This window comes from Oncorhynchus keta, chromosome 5 (assembly GCF_023373465.1).
Source record: "Oncorhynchus keta strain PuntledgeMale-10-30-2019 chromosome 5, Oket_V2, whole genome shotgun sequence".
Classification (NCBI taxonomy): Eukaryota; Metazoa; Chordata; class Actinopteri; order Salmoniformes; family Salmonidae; genus Oncorhynchus; species Oncorhynchus keta.
This window is the reverse complement of record NC_068425.1, coordinates 30,314,372-30,341,527: the sequence shown is the minus strand read 5'-3', so window position 1 is coordinate 30,341,527 and position 27,156 is coordinate 30,314,372. Positions and strand designations below refer to the sequence as shown.

Here is a 27,156-nt window from a genome sequence, read left to right as displayed (position 1 = left end):
CACTAGAATACTCACTATTCAGCACCAATCTGCATGTAAATTAGGACAGGGGATGTTTATTTTCCCAATATTTACAGTGGGCCTGCAGTAGTCACAATAAATAACATGGTTTCATAAAGGATACATTGTACATCATGTTTTCATTAAGAAATCAAAGATACATGTCAACAAAGAGAGTTGTATTTTGTACCATTGTTATATCAGTGTCATATCGTTAATACAATATTAATGAATGTAGCCTAATCTCTTCATGCACAGATTTGTATTAAGATGAACAATTCAACATGGCAAATTGTCTGCATTTAGTGGTGTGATGATTGGTCCAGGAGAGTATTTCTGAGATTATGGTGGTATTGTTGGTGTAGTATAGTTGTCAAATGAGGGTTGACATTGTATGATCTTGTATGAGTGTCTGCAGTAAAAACTATTCTGGTTAAAAGGGGCAACCTGAACTAGAAAATGATCTGCTATGCAGCTATATTGGATGTGTACTGTCCTGTACATTCATACTCCATATTCATATTCCCTATGATAGTGAGGTCTGAGTCCTTGTACAACTACACGTTGTTAGGTATTAGTCTAGAACTGTGTGTGTGTTGTGTGTCAGTCAGTAGTGAGGCTCACAGTCTTCCCTCAGGCTGTCAGTGATGTAGCTGATCTTCAGGACATCTTGGTAGTACTGTTTATCCACGGCCGTGTTGATGGTCCAGCCCACCACCTCCACCCCTCGCTCTGCCCAGTACTGGACATAGTCTCTGTAGAGAGGGATAGATGAGGGGAGTGGAGACCTGTTGGGTCAGTGGTCAGGGTATCATGTTTGTTTTAATACTTCAACAAACATCAATATATTATATGAATACAGACAGTATATGTTATCTGACAATAGGATACAACTGTCTCAATTTTGAACTTCCTCTGATATTAACACGTAATGATGTGTGATTCAATCCATGGTCATGTTCATTAGGGCTACACTGTATGTAGTGAAACGTTTTGCAATTGAAAACAACAAGAGAGTTTCCTATTGAAAAAGTCCAGGTAGTGTCCCCACTGTCAGAGTGTTTTATTCCATTTTCTCCCCAATGAACACAACCCATGTAACAAACTCAGTAGGCCGAGCCACTGCTGTTAGTATTACTCACAGGGAGATGAAGTCCTTCTGCATGAGGATGGCTGAGACGCCACACAGGTTCCACAGCAGGTGATGGTGGGCCCAGTCCAGCAGCACATCCAGAACTCCCAGCCAGTAGTTTGTCCACGTTGACAGGGAACGGGGTGTTCCATCGCCATAGCGACTGAGGCTCCAGGGCCGGTGGGTCAGGGCCGTGACCACCCCAGGGTCCGCCTGACGCATCTGGAGGAGTTGACCGATGAGGAGGTCAGAGGTGGCGTTATGGTTATGAGGACAGATAACAGTCTTGTTATAACACAGCCATACAGTGTGTAACAAGCCTAGCCTGGACCCACACCTATTGACAATGGTTGTTTACAGGCCAATCGTGACAATGACCGTAGGAGTTGGCAAAACAGTACAAACAGACCTGGGACCAGACTGATGCTAAACTGCACACTATAGGAAAAACACCACTATAATGGAACAGAAGATGACTAAATGTGCACATAGATGTCTCAATTCATATTTACAGTTTCATTTGAAGTTTGTGTGCATATATTTGGGCAATGTTGTGTGTTACTGAGTTGAAAGGTTGTTTTCGAACAAACATAAATGTCAAATGACCAGAGATGTTACAAAGTTGACCTTGTAGATAACTTTAGGTTGAAAGGAGCAGACAATGCTGGAGTTGTAGAGGACAGGGTGTTTGTGATACATCTCTCCTAGGGCTGCAGCTGCCTGGTGGAGAGGAGGGAACATATACAGTACTTACTGTCAAACTACATGCAGTGTAACACAAAAACATGTGGGCGGCAGGTGGCATAGTAACCAAAAGGTCACTGGTTTGAATTCCCGAGTCGACAAGGTGACAAATCTGCCGATGTACCATTGAGCAAGGCACTTAGGCCTAATTTGCTCCAGGCGCGCCGTACTACTATGGCTGACCCTGTAAAATAACATATTTCACTGCGCTTATCCTTTGTCTGTGACAACATGATATATCAGGACTACCCGACTACTATTTGAGAAGATCCGGTCACACAAATGTCCTCTGTGGCAAAGGTCCGGATTGATATTGTCTTTACTGGACCCAACCCCGACCTCGCGACCTCAACGTTTCACACCCCTCTTGTTAGCGGAAAGAAAATATTGCAGTTTTAAAGCACATTTTCTGCACTTCTACACATTTTTCGATGTCACCTGAGTGAGTCAACAAAAATCTAAATGGGGGCCCCTGGAAGTAACGGCTCCTGGGCACAATCTGGCCATGATAACTACAAGATCAAGATAGCCTAACTTACCTACCTAGCTAACGTGGGCTTGTTGATCAACTGGATATTTCTGAAAGGTTCTAAATAGCTCTCTCAGATCTGTCAGTGAATGACATAACAAGAGGAAAACTAGCCATGTGCCACGTTTCTAAATGGCACCTTGTGTGTTCTAATATTACAACTCTCAACTGAAAGCCAGAGTGTGTTGACCCCATTGTGGGTTCAGATCTGGACCATGGCCGCCTGTTGAGTATGGCTGTGATATATGATGATCTTATGGTCAGCAAGTGGCATCTTATTTAAGGCCCAATGGAGTGAAAATTCATTTTTTTCCCTGTGTTTTATCATATTGTTCAACATCTGATGGAACTAACAATGTAAAAGTGTGAAAACATGTGATCAGTGTTTTTTCCTGATAGTTGCTGGTTGAAAATACAATCTACACAAGACCTTCTAATCAGCAGGTTTGCATGGGCGGGAGTTTCACCTTTCCATGGTGACGACATCATGCGGTACTGGACTAAAAAAGATCAATGGAGAATCTCTATTCAAAATCATTTTTATTCCAGGATTAGGCTTAATCTGTATCCGGGAAACTGCTCCAAGACTATTTAATTGTCTTTTTGACTGCTTTGGTCCTCCATATATAATGAGGTCTGTAGGGGACTTTGGCAAATCTAACGCTTACAAAACTGTCAATATGGGGAAGGTGGAAGTATAGTGAGTCACATTGTAAGGGGGATTGAATTCCTCTCAGACCTACTGTCTGGGGCAGCTGTGAGATTCTTTATAACCAATCTCTGTAGTAGGGATTCCTATGTTACTACCTTAAACAGCTGGGTTTTTAACCAGCCTTAATCTCCCTATACACTCAGTTTACTACCATTTGACCTTACAGTGATGTGGTTGTCATTCAAAGTGCTGCTGGAGTGTGTATATGGGTGTTTCCCAACCCTGGTTCCTCAGTACCCCCAACAGTACACCTTCCCCTTGTAGCCCTGGACAAACACACCACATTCAACTCACTGAGGGCTTGATGATTAGTTGACAAGTTGAATCAGATGTGCTTGTCCAGGGTTACAATAAACATGTACACTGTTGGGGGTGCTGGAGGACCAAGGTTGGGAAAACCTGGTGTATACTGTAGTGAAACCCTAAGTCCTAAAGGTTTATAACAAGGCTTCTACCTGCCTAGAGAGGCCCTGTCCAGAAACAACCCCTATAGCCTACCCACTAGACACCTGGAAAGAACTGAGGATTGGAAGTGTAAGCAATATGGGGAACAATCAGAAGACAAGATGGAGACATCACCATATAACCTTTATCCAATCCCCTCAGATCTCCAGTTGTATCTAGGAAGTAGGGGCTGTTCCAAGACAGGGACAATACCTTATCAGGTTGATCTTTGACATCAAAGAAGATGGTCAGCTGGTGGTTGATGCATTCCTCCACTGCCTCCTGAAGCGTTGGCACCCTCTCCCCCTTGAACTTCTCCCTGGAGACACACAAAGGCCAACGGGGACACACAAACGTTTGTACTGCTGCTATATTTCAGACACCACCAATAGGTCTATATCTGGCCTTGTACCATTCTATATCAATAGGTCTATATCTGGCCTTGTACCATTCTATATCAATAGGTCTATATCTGGCCTTGTACCATTCTATATCAATAGGTCTATATCTGGCCTTGTACCATTCTATATCAATAGGTCTATATCTGGCCTCGTACCATTCTATATCAATAGGTCTATATCTGGCCTTGTACCATTCTATATCAATAGGTCTATATCTGGCCTTGTACCATTCTATATCAATAGGTCTATATCTGGCCTCGTACCATTCTATATCAATAGGTCTATATCTGGCCTTGTACCATTCTATATCAATAGGTCTATATCTGGCCTTGTACCATTCTATATCAATAGGTCTATATCTGGCCTCGTACCATTCTATATCAATAGGTCTATATCTGGCCTCGTACCATTCTATATCAATAGGTCTATATCTGGCCTTGTACCATTCTATATCAATAGGTCTATATCTGGCCTCGTACCATTCTATATCAATAGGTCTATATCTGGCCTCGTACCATTCTATATCAATAGGTCTATATCTGGCCTTGTACCATTCTATATCAATAGGTCTATATCTGGCCTTGTACCATTCTATATCAATAGGTCTATATCTGGCCTTGTACCATTCTATATCAATAGGTCTATATCTGGCCTCGTACCATTCTATATCAATAGGTCTATATCTGGCCTTGTACAATTCTATATCAATAGTTATATATCTGGCCTTGTACCATTCTATATCAATAGGTCTATATCTGGCCTTGTACCATTCTATATCAATAGGTCCATATCTGGCCTTGTACCATTCTATATCAATAGGTCTATATCTGGCCTTGTACCATTCTATATCAATAGGTCTATATCTGGCCTTGTACCATTCTATATCAATAGGTCTATATCTGGCCTCGTACCATTCTATATCAATAGGTCTATATCTGGCCTCGTACCATTCTATATCAATAGGTCTATATCTGGCCTCGTACCATTCTATATCAATAGGTCTATATCTGGCCTTGTACCATTCTATATCAATAGGTCTATATCTGGCCTTGTACCATTCTATATCAATAGGTCTATATCTGGCCTCGTACCATTCTATATCAATAGGTCTATATCTGGCCTCGTACCATTCTATATCAATAGGTCTATATCTGGCCTCGTACCATTCTATATCAATAGGTCTATATCTGGCCTCGTACCATTCACAGTTCACACTCCTCACTAGTGTATTTTCAGTCATCCTGACTCTGTCCACATGGGGCCATGTTTACTAAGCGTTTGCACCAGGTACCGACCCTAACAGTGTTTCCTGGTAGAAGCACTGACTTGTGTTCTTTTTAGATCTGCTAACACTGAAGGCATAACATTCAGGTCAGGGTCATGTTCATTAGGCTATACAACTGAAAATGTTTTGCAACAGAACACAAAAACAAGCATTTGTTATTGATCCCTCCCTGTTTCAGTCCATTTCCTGCCTAATGAATATGACCCAGGAGTTCAATGCTTTTGGACCAGGCCCTAACCTCCCCTCCCCTGCCAAGCCCACCCAAGCCTGTGTTTGCCCGTGGCGTCCAGCGTCCTGAGCTCTGCCAGACGCAGCGTGCCCACCGCTCCCGTCCCGTTGGTGGTGCGGTCCACCGTCTCATCGTGCATCAGCACTGCCTCTCCATCTGCAGTGAAGCCCAAGTCCAGCTCCACCCCTGTGGCTCCATTCCTGCTGGCCTAGAGGACAGGAGAGGAGGATGAAGCAGGGGGAGGAGGAAGGGATGGAGAGGTGTGTGGAGAAAGACAGGAGAGATATAGATCTGAAATGGATAGATAGACAGAGTAGGGGAGACGGAGCAGCAGGCTATTAAACCAACTGGGATTGTACTGATCTAGTAGGCCTAGATATTAGACAAAATATGTTTCAAATTAAAGAGTAGATACAAAAATAATGTTCCAGACACTCTAAACTATAACTAACCATGGCAAAATAAGTTAACAGGCTCTCCCTCTGCATAGATCTTGGGCAACATTTAGTAAACCCCCTGATAATATGAAACAATGTCTCAGTATAGACAAGGGACGTCATATGCCTTTCATCGGCCTCTGCTCACTTCACCTGCTGCCCCTAAATCAAATCATTATAGCCTAGTAAGCCTACTCATCATTTTATTTGCAGCTACAGCATTCAGTAGGCCAGACAGGGTAGATAACTGATACTTTGTCCTTGATTCACCTCTCGGATCGCTGCAATGGTGTTCTCCGGAGCATCGTGTCCCCCTGCCCGGTGCGCAACAACCGGGACGCCGGCGCTCGCAAGGCCAGTGGGCCGCAGCACTTGACTTGCCTGGTCAGCCGGCACTTGTGGGAACCGAAACATCACGATAAAGACGTAAATGGATGCGGTGACGGCCGATGCTCCAATCGCGCTCCTGGTCCCGAATAGAACCAGCAGAAATACCGCTGAGAAATAAACTTCGTCTCCAATTTGTAACATCGTTTAGAAGCGTTGATTAAAATGTCTCCAATGATAAAATCAATACACTGTCACTGTTCTCAATCCTCATTTATTTGATCGATCTACTTGATCACCGAATGATAGTTCCTTGCTGGTGTGAGATTCCAAGTTGAGACCGAGATGCATGCGCTTAGGTAACTACCAGACACAGCCGACTCACTGCTCCAGCTTCACAAAATAAAAACACACCATATTATATTGCGATGGGATGTTGCAGAATCAGAGATTTGAAAGGAGAGAGCATCAGTCGGTTTCTAGTTCATAGTACACACCGATCTAGAGGTCGTTGCTATGGAGCAGAGACGAGAGAGAGGTACCACGCTCACACTGTACTCGAGAGAGCTGCAGTCTGAGCCATAGAAATACAATATAATAGAATGACAGAAATATATGATATTTCTATGGCTAGAGCCATAGTGGAGAGTTTCTGACTGTGGCTATGCACTAATCTATAGATACGGAACATTACACTGAGTGGCCAGGTTATTAAGTACACCACCCTGTTCACAAAAATGGTTCACTCCTACAGATGAGTCATGTGGCCGTGGTATATAAACAGTGGCGACCAGTTTATTCAGGGTAGGTGCACATTTTTAGCACCCCCCTTAAAAAAATACATATATATTTATAAATAAATATATTTTTGCCTGTTTTGCATGTTATTTTAGCGTTAATACTTGTCACATATCAGTTTGCAAACAATGTATTCAGTTAATAAAGCCGCATACACACATGGTCTCTTTTTTGTTTTCTTGAGTAAGGCAGCTCCAAATTGCAAGTTTCAGCCTAGCTCAGTGCTTTCTGTGGTGGTGAGGTGAACCAGCAGAAAATAGGAGCATTGCGCCGCGATTGGCTCAGTGTTCTGTCACTCATGAAGTATAACATCCTTAGGAAGGGTAGACACCCAAAATTTCAGCCCTTTGGGTCCTGCCATATAGTTGTATTACAAGTGCCCTTCAAAGAAGGCTCAAGGTCATTGGACACAGATACAATGATTTAAAATGATGTCTTATGTACAGTAGCTTTGATTGGACTAATCATGTCAACATCTTACTTTCAAAGTCTTAGCTAGCAGTCATCATCATCATGAATCAAGTCGACAATCTACTGGTAAATCCTTTTTAATCCTTGTCATATGAAGGGAAATTATAGATAAAACGTATCGGTGCTCATAGGCCATAAAGATTTCACAACAAATTGGAAATCCCAAATTCAACAATGACTCGTTTGGAAGGAATCAGTGGCTAACTGCAAGCACTGCAAAGTTAGCCAGCTATTCAATGGAGTGGCTGTGTGTTTTTTCCAGAGTTCCCACCATAAATCCAGAGAATGCCAGACTTTGATGACAAAATGTGCCCACAAAGGGCCGCTGCGCCACCTTCACAAGGTGAGTCCAAAAATGTCTTGTATGTTGCTGCATTAATGATGTAATATGCCAGGGAAATAGTATTACTTTCTTAGCTACAGTAAACATACATGTATGTGGTGTAGTAAACTGTTAGTAGCTCATGTGCCTCACCCTAATAATTGTCTATTTTCACCAAAGCGGTTTTGTAAACACATTGTTGTGGTGCAAATTCAGCACACACAACATTCTATAATAGAAGTGTGTTATTTGACGTGTCAAATTAAAAGCTCATTTAACACCTCAAATAGTGTTATATGATGTTTGTTTTTTACACGCAAATATATAAGCGGCATTCAATGTGCCTCACCCTAATAATTTGGTCTATTTTCACCTCTTATTTTCGCCTACAGTTCTAACCTGGTGATGCACATCCAGCCTATAACCTGTTTTTAGATTTTTTTTATCATTGAATATTGTAAGAGCTTTCATTGTCTGTTTATATGCCCCCTTTATTTATCCTACGGATCTGACTTGTTGTACAGGGAGAATACTGTAAGAACGGGCCATGTTCTGAATTCTGTCTTTGTACATTTCAAATGTGCTGAACAAATACTACGTCCGTCGTCGCCTTATGCTATAGTTTGTACATCTCAATTGTCATTAGTAACCCCATTTGTTTAAGCATGTCAGCCATATCAGTTATGTATTTTTTTTTTTACATATTAAAGGCAGTAAATGAGGCTGAATGAATTGTTTCGCTGCCAGACAAGAATCCGCTGAAAGCCAGGTGTAGCAGTGTTAAAGTGTTGGGACTCTGCTGTTGGGACAGCTTTATGTAGGCCCTAACAGTTTGTGGGCACCGTGTGTCACCGTTATAGTGCAATTCATGTAATGTTTAGTAGTGTTGTATGTGTAGTGGCTTTGCTGGAATGCATCACACTTTTTTTTGTTTTGCCCCACCAAGATTTACATGCTAAAATTGCCACTGTATATAAAGCAGGCAGACAGGCATTGAGGCATTCAGTTACTGTTTGATTGAACATTAGAATGGGCAAAACAAGTGACTTTGAGCGTGGTTTGATCGTTGGTGCCAGGCACGCCAATTCCAGCATCTCAGAAACGTCGGGACTTAAATAACTAAAATACATCTAGTCAGCGGCAGTCCTGAAGGAAAAAACTGCTTGTTTTTGAGAGTTCGAAGGAGAATGTCAAGAATCACGCAAGCTAACAGGCGGGCCCACAACAGGCAAATAATGGCGCAGTACAACAGTGGTGTGCAGAACGGCATCTCAGAACGCACAACTCATCAGTCCTTGTCACAGATGAGCTATTGCAGCAGACATCCACACAGGGTTCCACTCCTATCAGCTAAAAACATGAACAAGTGGCTCCAGTGGGCACGTGATCACCAATAGTGGACAATTGAGAAGTGGAAAAACATTGCCTAGTCCGACAAACCCTGGTTCCTGTTGCATCATGCTGATGGTGGAGTCAGGATTTGGCGTAAGCAGCATGAGTCCATGGCCCCATCCTGCCTGGTGTCAACGGTACAGGCTGGTGGCGGTGGTGAGGGGAATGTTTTCCGGGCACATGTTAGGTCCCTTGATACCAATTGAGCAATGATTCCATTCCCCAAATAATCCCTGCTGTTCTGTAAGCAAAGGGGTGTCTGACCCGGTACTAGATGTATGTACCTAATAAACTGGCCACTGAGTATATGTCACAGATAAAAGGTTTTTAGAACCCTGCATGACAACGTGAATGCCCCTCCCCTGTATGCCATTTGGAAAACTAGTGTGACCACACATTACAAAAGAAAGCAAACCACAGTGCACTTAGTGAAAATGTATTATATTTATCAAAGATAAACAGTCAATTCAGTCTAGAAATCAAGGCACAACAGAATGAAATATCAACAATCAACATTGAGAAACCAATTAAAAAGCATAGTAACGAACAAACAAAATCACAGAGTACAACCATGTGTTCTGGGGTAGATTTGAAAAAGGGTAACAGTTTTGAGCTCTTAAGAGAACCTAAGCAGTTGGACAATATTATTGTTGTACAGGGTAAAACAAATAGATACCTGCCTTAGTGCTGTTAGATACATAGATACAATGTGTCAGGTCATATCTCGGGATGCCCATATCATTGCATCACTCTCTTAGTGACAGCTGTGTGTGTGTGTGTATATACTGTATGTGTGTGTGTGAGAGAGAGTCCATGCTGGACATGACCAGTGAGAGTTGCAGTTCCAGGTTTACTTTTCTTGGTATGCCATAGAAATATAATCTATATGATGTCTAGATTATATACAGATCTATATAGGATCTTCATTTCACCAGTATTGTCACATCAGTAGATCTTTCCAGTACTATGCATCTCTACACCGTATCCTTGCGTAGAGAGTGGATGTGCTGGAGCAGTTGGTCACAGTAGACAGGGGTGCGCTGTTTGTCCCTCACGGCTTCCACTTCCTGCTTAAGGAGGGCTGGGTGGACGCCACTGCCGGTCTTCAGGACCTCTGGACACACAGACAGACATGAGACAGGGGTTAAGTGGAAATGGACACACAAATAAGTGACAGTAGATTATCTCCACACACACACACACACACACACACACACACACACACACACACACACACACACACAACTCCACACAAATGAATTGAACACAATAACAAAGTCAAGATATTGGGGTGGATTCTTGTCACTGGCTGCAATCACTCATTGGAAATGAATAATTTGATTCCATGTAATTGTATTTATGAGGACTGACAGTGAAGAAACCACCAGAGAATATTTGCAACTAGACATTGATTTTAATAGTAATTTTTGGCAGCATTTCTGTACTTGTTCCTTTTGTACTCAATACCGTTCTCAGTCTGAGTGATTGACAAGGGAGATGTCCAATGGAGCAGAGTTATCACAATCAATATTACCATCGGGGTTGAAGAAGGCAGAGTTATCACAATCAATATTACCATCGGGGTTGAAGAAGGCAGAGTTATCACAATCAATATTACCATCGGGGTTGAAGAAGGCAGAGTTATCACAATCAATATTACCATCGGGGTTGAAGAAGGCAGAGTTATCACAATCAATATTACCATCGGGGTTGAAGAAGGCAGAGTTATCACAATCAATATTACCATCGGGGTTGAAGAAGGCAGAGTTATCACAATCAATATTACCATCGGGGTTGAAGAAGGCAGAGTTTTTTCAGTGAAGTCACATCCAGTGAAACTGAAGATAAGACCTGTTCTCCACATTGCAAAATGAGACCTTGCCCTCCTCATAATCAACAAACACCCCCACCTTCTTGGGCTTCTCTCTCGGGTGGAGGCAGATCGAAGGTGATGTAGAGACCTGGTACCCAATGTAATGCAGACCCAAAACCCAAAATCCATTATCCAGTTTAGTAACAACATATTTTTCCTGTTGATGGACTGCCTGTCCAATCCCATCCACCGAAATTGTTGCAACCCCTATTACCAGCCTATTCAACCTCTCTTTCGTATCGCCTGAGATCCCCAAAGATTGGAAAGCTGCCGCGGTCATCCCCCTCTTCAAACGGGGAGACACTCTAGACCCAAACTGTTATAGGCCAATATCCATCCTGCCCTGCCTTTCTAAAATCCACAAAAGACAAGTTAACAAACAGATCAGCGACCATTTCGAATCGCACCGTACCTTCTTCACTATGCAATATGGTTACCGAGCTGGTCATGGGTGCACCTCAGCCACGCTCAAGGTCCTAAACGACATCATAACTGCCATCGATAAAAGACATTACTGTACAGCCGTATTCATTGACCTGGCCAAGGGTTTCGACTCTGTCAATCACTGTATTCTTATCGGCAGACTCAATAGCCTTGGTTTCTCAAATGACTGCCTCGCCTGGTTCACCAACTACTTCTCAGATAGTGTTCAGTGTGTCAAATCATAGGGCCTGTTGTCCGGACCTCTGGCAGTCTCTATGGGGGTACCACAGGCTTCAATTTTCGGGCCGACTCTTCTCTGTATACATCAATGATGTCGCTCTTGCTGCTGGTGATTCTCTGATCCACATCTACGCAGACGACACCATTCTGTATACTTCTGGCCCTTCTTTGGACACTGTGCTAACTAACCTCTAAACGAGCTTCAACACCATACAACTCTCCTTCCGTGGCCTCCAACTGCTTCTAAATGCTAGTAAAACTAAGTGCATGCTCTTCAACCGATCGCTGCCCGCACCCTCCCGCCCGACTAGCATCACTACTCTGGATGGTTCTGACTTACAATATGTGGACAACTACAAATACCTAGGTGTCTGGTTAGACTGTAAACTCTCCTTCCAGACTCACATCAAGCATCTCCAATCCAAAATTAAATCTAAAATTGGCTGCCTATTTCGCAATAAAGCCTCCTTCACTTATGCTGCCAAACATACCCTCGTAAAACTGACTATCATACCGATCCTTGACTTCGGCAATGTCATTTACAAAATAACCTCCAACACTCTACTCAGCAAACTGGATGCAGTCTATCACAGTGCCATTCATTTTGTCACCAAAGCCCCATATACTACCCACCATTGTGACCTGTATGCTCTCGTTGGCTGGCACTCACTACATATTTGTTGCCAAACCCACTGGCTCCAGGTCATCTATAAGTCTTTGCTAGGTAAAGCCCCGCCTTATCTCAGCTCACTGGTCACCATAGAAACACCCACCCGTAGCACGCACTCCAGCAGGTATATTTCACTGGTCATCCCCAAAGCCAACACTTACTTTGGCCGCCTTTCCTTCCAGTTCTCTGCAGCCAATGACTGGAATGAATGGCAAAAATCACTGAAGCTGGAATCTTATATCTCCCTCTCTAACTTTAAGCAGCAGCTGTCAGAGCAGCTCACAGATCACTGCACCTGTACACAGCCAATCTGTAAATAGCACACCCAACTACCTCATCCCCATATCATTGCTCTTTTGCACCCCAGTATCTCTACTTGCACATCGTCATCTACACATCTATCACTCCAGTGTTAATGCTAAATTGTAATTATTTCCCCTCTATGGCCTATTTATTGCCTTTACCTCCCTACTCTTCTACATTTGCACACACTGTACATAGATTTTTCTATTGTGTTATTGACTGTACGTTTGTTTATGTGTAACTCTGTATTGATGTTTTTGTCGCACTGCTTTGCTTTATCTTTGCCAGGTCGCAGTTGTAAATGAGAACTTGTTCTCAACTGGCCTGGTTAAATAAAGGTGAAATAAAGAGTGAATAGTCCCTACAAAAAGAGCACTTCACGTTCACCACCAGATGGGGGTGTTGCACCACAGTGACATCCACTCCAACAGGACAGATACCACTGGTATTTGATGGTAATAAAGATGCTATGGAATTACTTGAAGTAGAGCCAACAGTAAGTGTTGAGGAAACCGCATGGCGTAACTGAAGCTGTACAGTGTTGATACTCCTGTCAGTTGGGATGAGTTAGTTCACGTCAAGTCAGCATTCGATACACCTCGGAATCCGCTTTGTTCCTCAAGTGGTGACCAAGGGGGATTTTTGCGACTTGGGTGTATAAATAGTGTTTTTTTCTTTCTCTGAGCTCTTTTGAACAAAGGAGAACAATGATGACTTGTGATGAGAGGGGATCCGGTGATTCCCCTGAACGTGTGCCAACCACGGGGTGTGTGTGTGTGTGTGTGTGTGTGTGTGTGTGTGTGTGTGTGTGTGTGTGTGTGTGGAGCAGCAGCAGCCGCGCTGCCAGGGCTGTGGGATTATGGGAGGAAGGAATTATGGCAACAGGGAAAGAGGGATGAGAGAGGGGGAGAGAGGGAGTAGTGGCAGTACTGTCCATCATACTGTCAGAGGAGCAGCAGACATCAAGCTCTTGGGAGATGACTTTGAAATTCAAGAACCATATAAGAATGGGATCAAGAATAAAAGAATAGAAGCAGGAAAGAAAGGAAGAAAGAGAGACTGAAGGAGGAAAAAAGCTTCAAACACAGACATGAGACAAAGAATGTCTCCAGATTTGTGGGGAGGATTGTGGTTATGGGTACGGGGGTACGACACAGCTATCAGTCAGAACTGGGTGAGCTCATCCACACACACGTTTACAGCAGATCAGCGCACATGTGCATATCACACACACAGAGGCACTGCTAACCTCCCTTCCTACTGGCTGTATCAATCGACCAGGGTTGGGGTCAATTCCATTTAATTTTTTTCTGAGGGACACTGCAATTGGAATTTAAACTCACCCCTTGAACTGACTGAATTGACCCCAAAATCTGTTATCAACCCCAACCCTCTACACCCAATCCCTGTACCCTCACACCCAGGATAGGCAGCTCTTAGCGGGATAATGTGAGCCTCCAGCCCCCCCCTCTACCCAGGAGAACAACCCCCTAATCACAACCACATGGAGACCCCTCTCCCTCATCTTTCCACACAGCCACTCCATGTTTATCCCCCTCTCTTTCATCTCTCTCATCCCTCTTTCACCCCTTTCCTCCCTGTCTCTTCCCCCTCTCATGCCTGGTGTTTTCCGACAGGGTTTGACGGTTCTGTGGTTTCATGGCTATTTGTGTGTGTGTACATGTGTGCATGAGTATCTGTCTTTGTGTGTGTGTGTGAGCAATGTGCATACGTGTGTGTGTGTGTTATTTATTGGCAGAAGGTCTGAGTGTGTTTCCTGTAGTGTGGATGTGGGGCCTTAGCTGAGAACACTGCTGGAGTTTCACTCTGCTTCTCATGGAAGCTCCTCCTTGATTATCTGTGACAAACGCCTGATGATTCAACCATATTCTCCCATCTTCATATGGAGGGAAAAGAACATCAACTGGCTGTATCCCAAATGGCACCCTATTCCCTTTATAGTGCACTACTTTTGACCAGGGCCAAGTAGGTGACTATGTAGTGAATAGGATGGCGTTTGTGACAGAGCTGATGCAGCAACAGCCACCATACTGTGGATTCCACTCCGTTTGAAACCTTTATCAGAGTTAACATTGTGTTCTGGCTGTGTGTCGGGGTATCAGATCAGTAACCTTGACCACAGGATGTTCAGTGGTTGGGATGTAAATCATGTTTATGAACAGGACCTTCTCTTACATACTCACTGTCACCCAGAAGGGAAGTTGTGTAGCTTTTCAGGGGTGATGACGGAGCGTCAATCACACACACTCCTCTGCCTCTGGATCCACTCTCGGCCCCGAGATGGACGAGGGGAGTGGTGGTGTGTGTGTGTGGAGTGGGGGGCTTCGCACGGGTCAGCGTGAAAGATGGAGTGGAGAAGGTGGATAGATAGCCTTTGATACGATGGAAAAGGGGGATCTGATATCCAAAGCAATGTGGTTATGTGTATGGGGCTGTTAGACGTAGGGATCAACTCTTTAAACTCTGACTGAGACAGGACAGAGCCTGTGAAACATGAGCACTACTGCTACCCACCTGATCAACATCAAGCCATATTCACTCACTTCATGTTCACTAGCTATCATCACCACCATCATGGTATCTGTGTTCTTTATCAACATCTCATGTTCACTAGCTATCATCACCACCATCATGGTATCTGTGTTCTTTATCAACATCTCATGTTCACTAGCTATCATCACCACCATCATGGTATCTGTGTTCTTTATCAACATCTCATGTTCACTAGCCATCATCACCACCATCATGGTATCTGTGTTCTTTATCAACATCTCATGTTCACTAGCCATCATCACCACCATCATGGTATCTGTGTTCTTTATCAACATCTCATGTTCACTAGCCATCATCACCATCATCATGGTATCTGTGTTCTTTATCAACATCTCATGTTCACTAGCCATCATCACCACCATCATGGTATCTGTGTTCTTTATCAACATCTCATGTTCACTAGCCATCATCACCACCATCATGGTATCTGTGTTCTTTATCAACATCTCATGTTCACTAGCTATCATCACCACCATCATGGTATCTGTGTTCTTTATCAACATCTCATGTTCACTAGCTATCATCACCACCATCATGGTATCTGTGTTCTTTATCAACATCTCATGTTCACTAGCTATCATCACCACCATCATGGTATCTGTGTTCTTTATCAACATCTCATGTTCACTAGCTATCATCACCACCATCATGGTATCTGTGTTCTTTATCAACATCTCATGTTCACTAGCCATCATCACCATCACCACCATCATGGTATCTGTGTTCTTTATCAACATCTCATGTTCACTAGCCATCATCACCACCATCATGGTATCTGTGTTCTTTATCAACATCTCATGTTCACTAGCTATCATCACCACCATCATGGTATCTGTGTTCTTTATCAACATCTCATGTTCACTAGCTATCATCACCACCATCATGGTATCTGTGTTCTTTATCAACATCTCATGTTCACTAGCTATCATCACCACCATCATGGTATCTGTGTTCTTTATCAACATCTCATGTTCACTAGCTATCATCACCACCATCATGGTATCTGTGTTCTTTATCAACATCTCATGTTCACTAGCTATCATCACCACCATCATGGTATCTGTGTTCTTTATCAACATCTCATGTTCACTAGCTATCATCACCACCATCATGGTATCTGTGTTCTTTATCAACATCTCATGTTCACTAGCTATCATCACCACCATCATGGTATCTGTGTTCTTTATCAACATCTCATGTTCACTAGCTATCATCACCACCATCATGGTATCTGTGTTCTTTATCAACATCTCATGTTCACTAGCTATCATCACCACCATCATGGTATCTGTGTTCTTTATCAACATCTCATGTTCACTAGCTATCATCACCACCATCATGGTATCTGTGTTCTTTATCAACATCTCATGTTCACTAGCTATCATCACCACCATCATGGTATCTGTGTTCTTTATCAACATCTCATGTTCACTAGCTATCATCACCACCATCATGGTATCTGTGTTCTTTATCAACATCTCATGTTCACTAGCTATCATCACCACCATCATGGTATCTGTGTTCTTTATCAACATCTCATGTTCACTAGCTATCATCACCACCATCATGGTATCTGTGTTCTTTATCAACATCTCATGTTCACTAGCTATCATCACCACCATCATGGTATCTGTGTTCTTTATCAACATCTCATGTTCACTAGCTATCATCACCACCATCATGGTATCTGTGTTCTTTATCAACATCTCATGTTCACTAGCTATCATCACCACCATCATGGTATCTGTGTTCTTTATCAACATCTCATGTTCACTAGCCATCATCACCACCATCATGGTATCTGTGTTCTTTATCAACATCTCATGTTCACTAGCCATCATCACCACCATCATGGTATCTGTGTTCTTTATCAACATCTCATGTTCACTAGCTATCATCACCACCATCATGGTATCTGTGTTCTTTATCAACATCTCATGTTCACTAGCTATCATCACCACCATCATGGTATCTGTGTTCTTTATCAACATCTCATGTTCACTAGCTATCATCACCACCATCATGGTATCTGTGTTCTTTATCAACATCTCATGTTCACTAGCTATCATCACCATCATCATGGTATCTGTGTTCTTTATCAACATCTCATGTTCACTAGCTATCATCACCACCATCATGGTATCTGTGTTCTTTATCAACATCTCATGTTCACTAGCTATCATCACCATCATCATGGTATCTGTGTTCTTTATCAACATCTCATGTTCACTAGCTATCATCACCACCATCATGGTATCTGTGTTCTTTATCAACATCTCATGTTCACTAGCTATCATCACCACCATCATGGTATCTGTGTTCTTTATCAACATCTCATGTTCACTAGCTATCATCACCACCATCATGGTATCTGTGTTCTTTATCAACATCTCATGTTCACTAGCCATCATCACCACCATCATGGTATCTGTGTTCTTTATCAACATCTCATGTTCACTAGCTATCATCACCACCATCATGGTATCTGTGTTCTTTATCAACATCTCATGTTCACTAGCTATCATCACCACCATCATGGTATCTGTGTTCTTTATCAACATCTCATGTTCACTAGCTATCATCACCACCATCATGGTATCTGTGTTCTTTATCAACATCTCATGTTCACTAGCCATCATCACCACCATCATGGTATCTGTGTTCTTTATCAACATCTCATGTTCACTAGCTATCATCACCACCATCATGGTATCTGTGTTCTTTATCAACATCTCATGTTCACTAGCTATCATCACCACCATCATGGTATCTGTGTTCTTTATCAACATCTCATGTTCACTAGCTATCATCACCACCATCATGGTATCTGTGTTCTTTATCAACATCTCATGTTCACTAGCTATCATCACCACCATCATGGTATCTGTGTTCTTTATCAACATCTCATGTTCACTAGCTATCATCACCACCATCATGGTATCTGTGTTCTTTATCAACATCTCATGTTCACTAGCTATCATCACCACCATCATGGTATCTGTGTTCTTTATCAACATCTCATGTTCACTAGCTATCATCACCACCATCATGGTATCTGTGTTCTTTATCAACATCTCATGTTCACTAGCTATCATCACCACCATCATGGTATCTGTGTTCTTTATCAACATCTCATGTTCACTAGCTATCATCACCACCATCATGGTATCTGTGTTCTTTATCAACATCTCATGTTCACTAGCTATCATCACCATCATCATGGTATCTGTGTTCTTTATCAACATCTCATGTTCACTAGCTATCATCACCATCATCATGGTATCTGTGTTCTTTATCAACATCTCATGTTCACTAGCTATCATCACCACCATCATGGTATCTGTGTTCTTTATCAACATCTCATGTTCACTAGCTATCATCACCATCATCATGGTATCTGTGTTCTTTATCAACATCTCATGTTCACTAGCTATCATCACCACCATCATGGTATCTGTGTTCTTTATCAACATCTCATGTTCACTAGCTATCATCACCACCATCATGGTATCTGTGTTCTTTATCAACATCTCATGTTCACTAGCTATCATCACCACCATCATGGTATCTGTGTTCTTTATCAACATCTCATGTTCACTAGCCATCATCACCATCATCATGGTATCTGTGTTCTTTATCAACATCTCATGTTCACTAGCTATCATCACCACCATCATGGTATCTGTGTTCTTTATCAACATCTCATGTTCACTAGCTATCATCACCACCATCATGGTATCTGTGTTCTTTATCAACATCATGTTCACTAGCTATCATCACCACCATCATGGTATCTGTGTTCTTTATCAACATCTCATGTTCACTAGCTATCATCACCACCATCATGGTATCTGTGTTCTTTATCAACATCTCATGTTCACTAGCTATCATCACCATCATCATGGTATCTGTGTTCTTTATCAACATCTCATGTTCACTAGCTATCATCACCATCATCATGGTATCTGTGTTCTTTATCAACATCTCATGTTCACTAGCTATCATCACCACCATCATGGTATCTGTGTTCTTTATCAACATCTCATGTTCACTAGCTATCATCACCACCATCATGCTATCTGTGTTCTTTATCAACATCTCATGTTCACTAGCTATCATCACCACCATCATGGTATCTGTGTTCTTTATCAACATCTCATGTTCACTAGCTATCATCACCACCATCATGGTATCTGTGTTCTTTATCAACATCTCATGTTCACTAGCCATCATCACCATCATCATGGTATCTGTGTTCTTTATCAACATCTCATGTTCACTAGCTATCATCACCACCATCATGGTATCTGTGTTCTTTATCAACATCTCATGTTCACTAGCCATCATCACCATCATCATGGTATCTGTGTTCTTTATCAACAGCTCATGTTCACTAGCCATCATCACCATCATCATGGTATCTGTGTTCTTTATCAACAGCTCATGTTCACTAGCCATCATCACCACCATCATGGTATCTGTGTTCTTTATCAACATCTCATGTTCACTAGCTATCATCACCACCATCATGGTATCTGTGTTCTTTATCAACATCTCATGTTCACTAGCCATCATCACCATCATCATGGTATCTGTGTTCTTTATCAACATCTCATGTCTTCCAATCTCATCTGTTTCTCCTCCATACCATCTTTTCCATCATGGCCCCTCTTCCTGGTCTAAGGTTTGTCATGGCCCCTCTTCCTGGTCTAAGGGTTGTCATGGCCCCTATTCCTGGTCTAAGGGTTGTCATGGCCCCTATTCCTGGTCTAAGGTTTGTCATGGTCCCTCTTCCTGGTCTAAGGGTTGTCATGGCCCCTCTTCCTGGTCTAAGGGTTGTCATGGCCCCTCTTCCTGGTCTAAGGGTTGTCATGGCCCCTCTTCCTGGTCTAAGGGTTGTCATGGCCCCTCTTCCTGGTCTAAGGGTTGTCATGGCCCCTATTCCTGGTCTAAGGGTTGTCATGGCCCCTCTTCCTGGTCTAAGGGTTGTCATGGCCCCTCTTCCTGGTCTAAGGGTTGTCATGACTCCTCTTCCTGGTCTAAGGGTTGTCATGACTCCTCTTCCTGGTCTAAGGGTTGTCATGACTCCTCTTCCTGGTCTAAGGTTTGTCATGACCTCTCTTCCTGGTCTAAGGATTGATTTAGGATTGGACCAATGTGGTATTGGGAGTCTCACCAAGCACAGTGTCCTGCACGCGGCTGTCTGGGTCGTCCAGGTGCAGCAGCAGCTGCTGGAACAGGACCTCCAGGTGTTGACTGTAGAGCTGGGAGTTGTAGTCTTTCCCCAGTGAGGCAAGCCATAGGCCCAGAGCCCTGAGGGCCACGCCCCTCACCTCCTCACTGCTGTCATCCAGACGCTTCAGCACCTCTGAGGACGGACAAACACACACACACACACATTTATGAAAGAACCCAGAGACAAGCAAAGATAGGAGACACACAGACACAAACAGAGAGCAGGAGGGGAACAAATTAGAATGACTAAATTAGAATGTCTAAATCTATTTGTATAGGATCATAAACAATCATGGATGCATTCTAGAAATATGTAGAAAAAAGGTGTGTGTCAGTGACAGAGGGAATGAGAGAGGATTGAGAGAGGAACGAAGGAGAGAGAATGAAAGAAAGAGAGTGAATGAAAGATAGGCATACTGTGGGCAAGAGAGGAGAGAAAGACATGTTTGCTCTAACAAACACAGGACACACAGAGGGAGACACCAGTATTAGTACCAGGGTAGATGTTGTTCAGGGCATCTGGGTGGAGACTGGGTCCTATCAGTTTGAGCAGAGTGGACAGAGAGCGACAGGCCAGTAGTCTGGACAGCTGAGAGTCTTCCTCTAGAGCAGACAACACCTGGGGGCTCAGCCTCTCCTCTACGGCCAGTAACTACAGACACAGAGATAAAAACAGAACATTTGGTTGTGCATCAGCATTTTCTCTCTTTATGTCAGTCACTGTCAGTCACTCAACTATCCATGTCAGCAAACAATGTTTTAATTGGTAGTTAGTTTAGCTAGCTATTTACACTTCTGGTAAACATGGTTGTATACCGGGCACACGGGGAACATGCCCATGGGCTCTGAGCTCCAGAGGGCCCCCAATGATTTTGTTAGCCTATCTGAGTGAGAATGACTATCATGTTAACATGGCATCATTCATTTCAACATGTGTAGAACTGCAGGAAATATGCTTTAAAAATGTAAAAATCTCTCCACCCCATGGCAAAATGGGTAGGAAATTAGCTGAAAAACTGCACATTTCTCTCTGTAGAATTGCATAAAATATATGTTATAAAATTGCAGTTCTCTCTGCCCCATGGCAACATGTAGAATTGGAGTTCTCTCTGCCCCATGGCAACATGTAGAATTGCAGTTCTCTCTGCCCCATGGCAACATGTAGAATTGCAGTTCTCTCTGCCCCATGGCAACATGTAGAATTGCAGTTCTCTCTGCCCCATGGCAACATGTAGAATTGCAGTTCTCTCTGCCCCATGGCAACATGTAGAATTGCAGTTCTCTCTGCCCCATGGCAACATGTAGAATTGCAGTTCTCTCTGCCCCATGGCAACATGTAGAATTGCAGTTCTCTCTGCCCCATGGCAACATGTAGAATTGCAGTTCTCTCTGCCCCATGGCAACATGTAGAATTGCAGTTCTCTCTGCCCCATGGCAACATGTAGAATTGCAGGAAATGTATTTCTCTCAACCGTCAAGAGGGGGGTCACTAAAAAATGTTCAAATCTTGCTTAGGGCCCACAAAAGGCTAGAGATGTCCCTGAACAGACAGGCCATACTACAGACAGAATACCGTAATTTCCGGACTATAAGCCGCTACTTTATTCCCACACTTTGAACCTCGCAGTTTATACAATGACGCGGCTAATTTATGGATTTTTCCCGCTTTCGCAAGATTCATGCCGCCAAAAAACTGAGCACCGTCACATAATGTGACGTAAATGGAGCGCGCTCAAACTTCCCATCATTCTGATTACGGTAGTCATTTTGTCACCCTCATCATGGCAAAGACACGGAGAAATGCATATGATGCAGCTTTCAAGTTGAAGGCGATCGATCTGGCTGTTGGAAAAGGAAATAGAGCTGCTGACAGCGTGGAGCATTGTCAAAAAATCCACTATCATCAACGGGTTTGGAAAGGCTGGACTGCTGCGTGTTGAAGAGGGCAGCGATCCAACATCGGATGAAGCAATTCTGAGGCTATTCAACTCCGACACCGAAGGAGATGACTTCAGTGGTTTCAGTGCACAGGAGGAGGAAGATAGTGACCAATGACTTTCTTGGTAGGCTACTGTTTACTGATATTTTTGAAATTTTTGTAACAAGCCGTGTTTCGTTTAAAAGCCTATTTATTTTTGTTACAAGCCGTGTTTCATTAAAGTCTATTTATTTTTGTTACAAGCCGTGTTTCGTTTAAAGGCTGTGTAAAGTTCATTCATTTCAATGTACCGGTAGCCACCTGCGGCTTATAGACATTTGCGGCTTATTTATGTACAAAATATATATTTTTTTTCAAATTCAGTGAGTGCGGTTTATATTCAGGTGCGCTTAATAGTCCAGAAATTACGGTACACAACTACTACTGTGCAAATATTGTGTGGGCACTTGGCAGCGAAAGAGCAGGAAAGCTTAACAGCTGAACTCACATTTCATACATGTTGTGTTAACCAGGATCCAGTGAATCACTCTAGTACACACAGTAATCCAAAGCACAGGTCTGACACTGGAGACCCTGTTATATAACCAATTGACTTCCCAAACACTTTAAACAGAGGAGGAACTGGACAGAGATGGCTGTTGCCCATCATCCCTGGTGACTATGAGACAGGCTGTGAGTGTGGGAGTGATGGGGAAAGCACAGCAGGACAGAGCTGCAGCAGACTGACACTGGACCAGGTAGACAACAACAGAACACAACCATCCCTGAGCTGGTCTAAGATCACATGAGTGAGGGTCAAAGAGAAAGAGAGAGAGAGAGAAGAGAAGAGAAGAGAAGAGAAGAGAAGAGAAGAGAAGAGAAGAGAAGAGAAGAGAAGAGAAGAGAAGAGAAGAGAAGAGAAGAGAAGAGAAGAGAAGAGAAGAGAAGAGAAGAGAAGAGAAGAGAAGAGAAGAGAAGAGAAGAGAAGAGAGACTTGGCAATAAAGTGATCTAAAATGACATCAGTGTCTATCTGATGGAGTGGTGTGTAAATGGAGCAGCTAATTGTTTTTACAGGAAGGAGTGAAGGACTGGAACAATGTTCCCCAGACAAAGCCCGGTTTGATTTGCCTGTGGAAAGGAACACACCCACACACAGCCAGTGTTCTCCAAACTGTTTTCACCGTTGTTAAACACAATTTTAAAAGTGGTGCAACGCAAAGTGGTGTTTGAGCCGGCTGTGAAACTGTCATTCCACACATGTAAGGGCAAACACAGACGGTCGAGAGGGTGTGAATATGTCTGACTGGGCAGACAGTCCCAAGGGCAAACACAGACGGTCGAGAGGGTGTGAATATGTCTGACTGGGCAGACAGTCCCAAGGGCAAACACAGACGGTCGAGAGGGTGTGAATATGTCTGACCGGGCAGACAGTCCCAAGGGCAAACGCAGACGGTCGAGAGGGTGTGAATATGTCTGACCGGGCAGACAGTCCCAAGGGCAAACACAGACGGTCGAGAGGGTGTGAATATGTCTGACTGGGCAGACAGTCCCAAGGGCAAACGCAGACGGTCGAGAGGGTGTGAATATGTCTGACTGGGCAGACAGTCCCAAGGGCAAACGCAGACGGTCGAGAGGGTGTGAATATGTCTGACTGGGCAGACAGTCCCAAGGGCAAACGCAGACGATCGAGAGGGTGTGAATATGTCTGACTGGGCAGACAGTCCCAAGGGCAAACGCAGACGGTCGAGAGGGTGTGAATATGTCTGACCGGGCAGACAGTCCCAAGGGCAAACGCAGACGGTCGAGAGGGTGTGAATATGTCTGACCGGGCAGACAGTCCCAAGGGCAAACACAGACGGTCGAGAGGGTGTGAATATGTCTGACTGGGCAGACAGTCCCAAGGGCAAACGCAGACGGTCGAGAGGGTGTGAATATGTCTGACTGGGCAGACAGTCCCAAGGGCAAACACAGACGGTCGAGAGGGTGTGAATATGTCTGACTGGGCAGACAGTCCCAAGGGCAAACACAGACGGTCGAGAGGGTGTGAATATGTCTGACTGGGCAGACAGTCCCAAGGGCAAACACAGACGGTCGAGAGGGTGTGAATATGTCTGACTGGGCAGACAGTCCCAAGGGCAAACACAGACGGTCGAGAGGGTGTGAATATGTCTGACTGGGCAGACAGTCCCAAGGGCAAACACAGACGGTCGAGAGGGTGTGAATATGTCTGACTGGGCAGACAGTCCCAAGGGCAAACACAGACGGTCGAGAGGGTGTGAATATGTCTGACTGGGCAGACAGTCCCAAGGGCAAACACAGACGGTCGAGAGGGTGTGAATATGTCTGACTGGGCAGACAGTCCCAAGGGCAAACACAGACGGTCGAGAGGGTGTGAATATGTCTGACTGGGCAGACAGTCCCAAGGGCAAACACAGACGGTCGAGAGGGTGTGAATATGTCTGACTGGGCAGACAGTCCCAAGGGCAAACACAGACGGTCGAGAGGGTGTGAATATGTCTGACTGGGCAGACAGTCCCAAGGACAAACACAGACGGTCGAGAGGGTGTGAATATGTCTGACTGGGCAGACAGTCCCAAGGGCAAACACAGACGGTCGAGAGGGTGTGAATATGTCTGACCGGGCAGACAGTCCCAAGGACAAACACAGACGGTCGAGAGGGTGTGAATATGTCTGACTGGGCAGACAGTCCCAAGGGCAAACACAGACGGTCGAGAGGGTGTGAATATGTCTGACTGGGCAGACAGTCCCAAGGGCAAACACAGACGATCGAGAGGGTGTGAATATGTCTGAGTGGGCAGACAGTCCCAAGGGCAGGTGCAGGGGCCTGTCTAAGTGATGGTTACAGCCCACAACAATGGAACCAGGACAGAGGCAGCATTGTTCCAGTGGGACAAAGGTATGTAACCCTCCCCTCCACCACACACCTGCTGCCTTGCTCTAGTCATGACAAGGAGAGAGAGAGAGAGAGGTGGGCAGACAAAAGGAAACAGATAGCGAAAAAGAGAGCAGGAGAAAGAGAGAGGTGGATAGAAAGATGGAGATGGAAAGAGAGAGGGGAGAGATGGATAGAGGATGACAGTCCATTACATTAAATGGTGGAGTGGGACCATCTATATTGAAAGTAAATGGGCAAAGCAGGGAAGCTTTGGTTTAAACCATTTAAACCATTAAACCATCTCCCGATGGTTTAGACTAGGTGAACTCTCCCGATGGTTTAGACTCGGTGAACTCTCCCGATGGTTTAGACTCGGTGAACTCTCCCGATGGTTTAGACTAGGTGAACTCTCCCGATGGTTTAGACTAGGTGAACTCTCCCGATGGTTTAGACTCGGTGAACTCTCCCGATGGTTTAGACTAGGTGAACTCTCCCGATGGTTTAGACTAGGTGAACTCTCCCGATGGTTTAGACTAGGTGAACTCTCCCGATGGTTTAGACTAGGTGAACTCTCCCGATGGTTTAGACTAGGTGAACTCTCCCGATGGTTTTGACTCGGTGAACTCTCCCGATGGTTTAGACTAGGTGAACTCTCCCGATGGTTTAGACTAGGTGAACTCTCCCGATGGTTTAGACTCGGTGAACTCTCCCGATGGTTTAGACTAGTTGAACTCTCCCGATGGTTTAGACTAGGTGAACTCTCCCGATGGTTTAGACTAGGTGAACTCTCCCGATGGTTTAGACTAGGTGAACTCTCCCGATGGTTTAGACTAGGTGAACTCTCCCGATGGTTTAGACTAGGTGAACTCTCCCGATGGTTTAGACTCGGTGAACTCTCCCGATGGTTTAGACTAGGTGAACTCTCCCGATGGTTTAGACTAGGTGAACTCTCCCGATGGTTTAGACTAGGTGAACTCTCCCGATGGTTTAGACTAGGTGAACTCTCCCGATGGTTTAGACTAGGTGAACTCTCCCGATGGTTTAGACTAGGTGAACTCTCCCGATGGTTTAGACTAGGTGAACTCTCCCGATGGTTTAGACTAGGTGAACTCTCCCGATGGTTTAGACTCGGTGAACTCTCCCGATGGTTTAGACTAGGTGAACTCTCCCGATGGTTTAGACTAGGTGAACTCTCCCGATGGTTTAGACTCGGTGAACTCTCCCGATGGTTTAGACTAGTTGAACTCTCCCGATGGTTTAGACTAGGTGAACTCCCGATGGTTTAGACTAGGTGAACTCTCCCGATGGTTTAGACTAGGTGAACTCTCCCGATGGTTTAGACTAGGTGAACTCTCCCGATGGTTTAGACTAGGTGAACTCTCCCGATGGTTTAGACTAGGTGAACTCTCCCGATGGTTTAGACTCGGTGAACTCTCCCGATGGTTTAGACTAGTTGAACTCTCCCGATGGTTTAGACTAGGTGAACTCTCCCGATGGTTTAGACTCGGTGAACTCTCCCGATGGTTTAGACTCGGTGAACTCTCCCGATGGTTTAGACTCGGTGAACTCTCCCGATGGTTTAGACTAGTTGAACTCTCCCGATGGTTTAAACTAGGTGAACTCTCCCGATGGTTTTGACTAGGTGAACTCTCCCGATGGTTTTGACTCGGTGAACTCTCCCGATGGTTTAGACTCGGTGAACTCTCCCGATGGTTTAGACTAGGTGAACTCTCCCGATGGTTTAGACTAGGTGAACTCTCCCGATGGTTTTGACTAGGTGAACTCTCCCGATGGTTTAG

General features: G+C 44.1%; 2 protein-coding genes and 1 long non-coding RNA gene across 7 annotated transcripts in view; 1 reads left to right on the top strand and 2 right to left on the bottom strand.

Moving 5' to 3' along the window:
• Positions 1 to 36: 36 nt before the first annotated feature.
• On the bottom strand, positions 37 to 8,937 carry LOC118371733 (glycerophosphodiester phosphodiesterase 1-like). 2 transcript variants are annotated; one of them, XM_052519512.1, is made up of 6 exons: positions 6,184 to 8,937; positions 5,509 to 5,684; positions 3,775 to 3,880; positions 1,760 to 1,852; positions 1,143 to 1,354; positions 37 to 788 (listed from the first exon to the last, which is right to left on the bottom strand). In XM_052519512.1, exons 1-6 carry the CDS (start codon positions 6,442 to 6,444, stop codon positions 608 to 610), a joined length of 1,029 nt encoding a protein of 342 aa, XP_052375472.1. In that variant the 5' UTR covers positions 6,445 to 8,937; the 3' UTR covers positions 37 to 607. The 2 variants fall into 2 exon arrangements, with proteins under 2 accessions (XP_052375472.1, XP_052375473.1); XM_052519513.1 differs by having other exon boundaries at positions 37 to 755.
• Positions 3,875 to 5,497, top strand: LOC127930129 (uncharacterized). Of its 4 annotated transcripts, none has more exons than XR_008136869.1 (4): positions 3,875 to 4,097; positions 4,494 to 4,601; positions 4,782 to 4,961; positions 5,034 to 5,497. It is a non-coding gene; the product is annotated as an uncharacterized LOC127930129 (long non-coding RNA). The 4 variants fall into 4 exon arrangements; XR_008136870.1 differs by having other exon boundaries at positions 4,494 to 4,637; positions 4,854 to 4,961; XR_008136871.1 differs by having other exon boundaries at positions 3,875 to 4,205; positions 4,530 to 4,637; positions 4,854 to 4,961.
• Positions 8,938 to 9,648: 711 nt separating the features above from the next.
• Positions 9,649 to 27,156, bottom strand: part of LOC118371726 (dynein axonemal assembly factor 5) — a 78,281-nt gene continuing 60,773 nt past the window's right edge. Inside the window, exons 11-13 of the mRNA XM_052519510.1 lie at positions 21,037 to 21,193; positions 20,483 to 20,674; positions 9,649 to 10,337 (exon numbers count right to left, since the gene is read on the bottom strand). Coding sequence (XP_052375470.1) covers positions 10,198 to 10,337; positions 20,483 to 20,674; positions 21,037 to 21,193 — 489 coding nt within the window. The 3' untranslated portion in view covers positions 9,649 to 10,197. The remainder of the gene's footprint in view (positions 10,338 to 20,482; positions 20,675 to 21,036; positions 21,194 to 27,156) is intronic.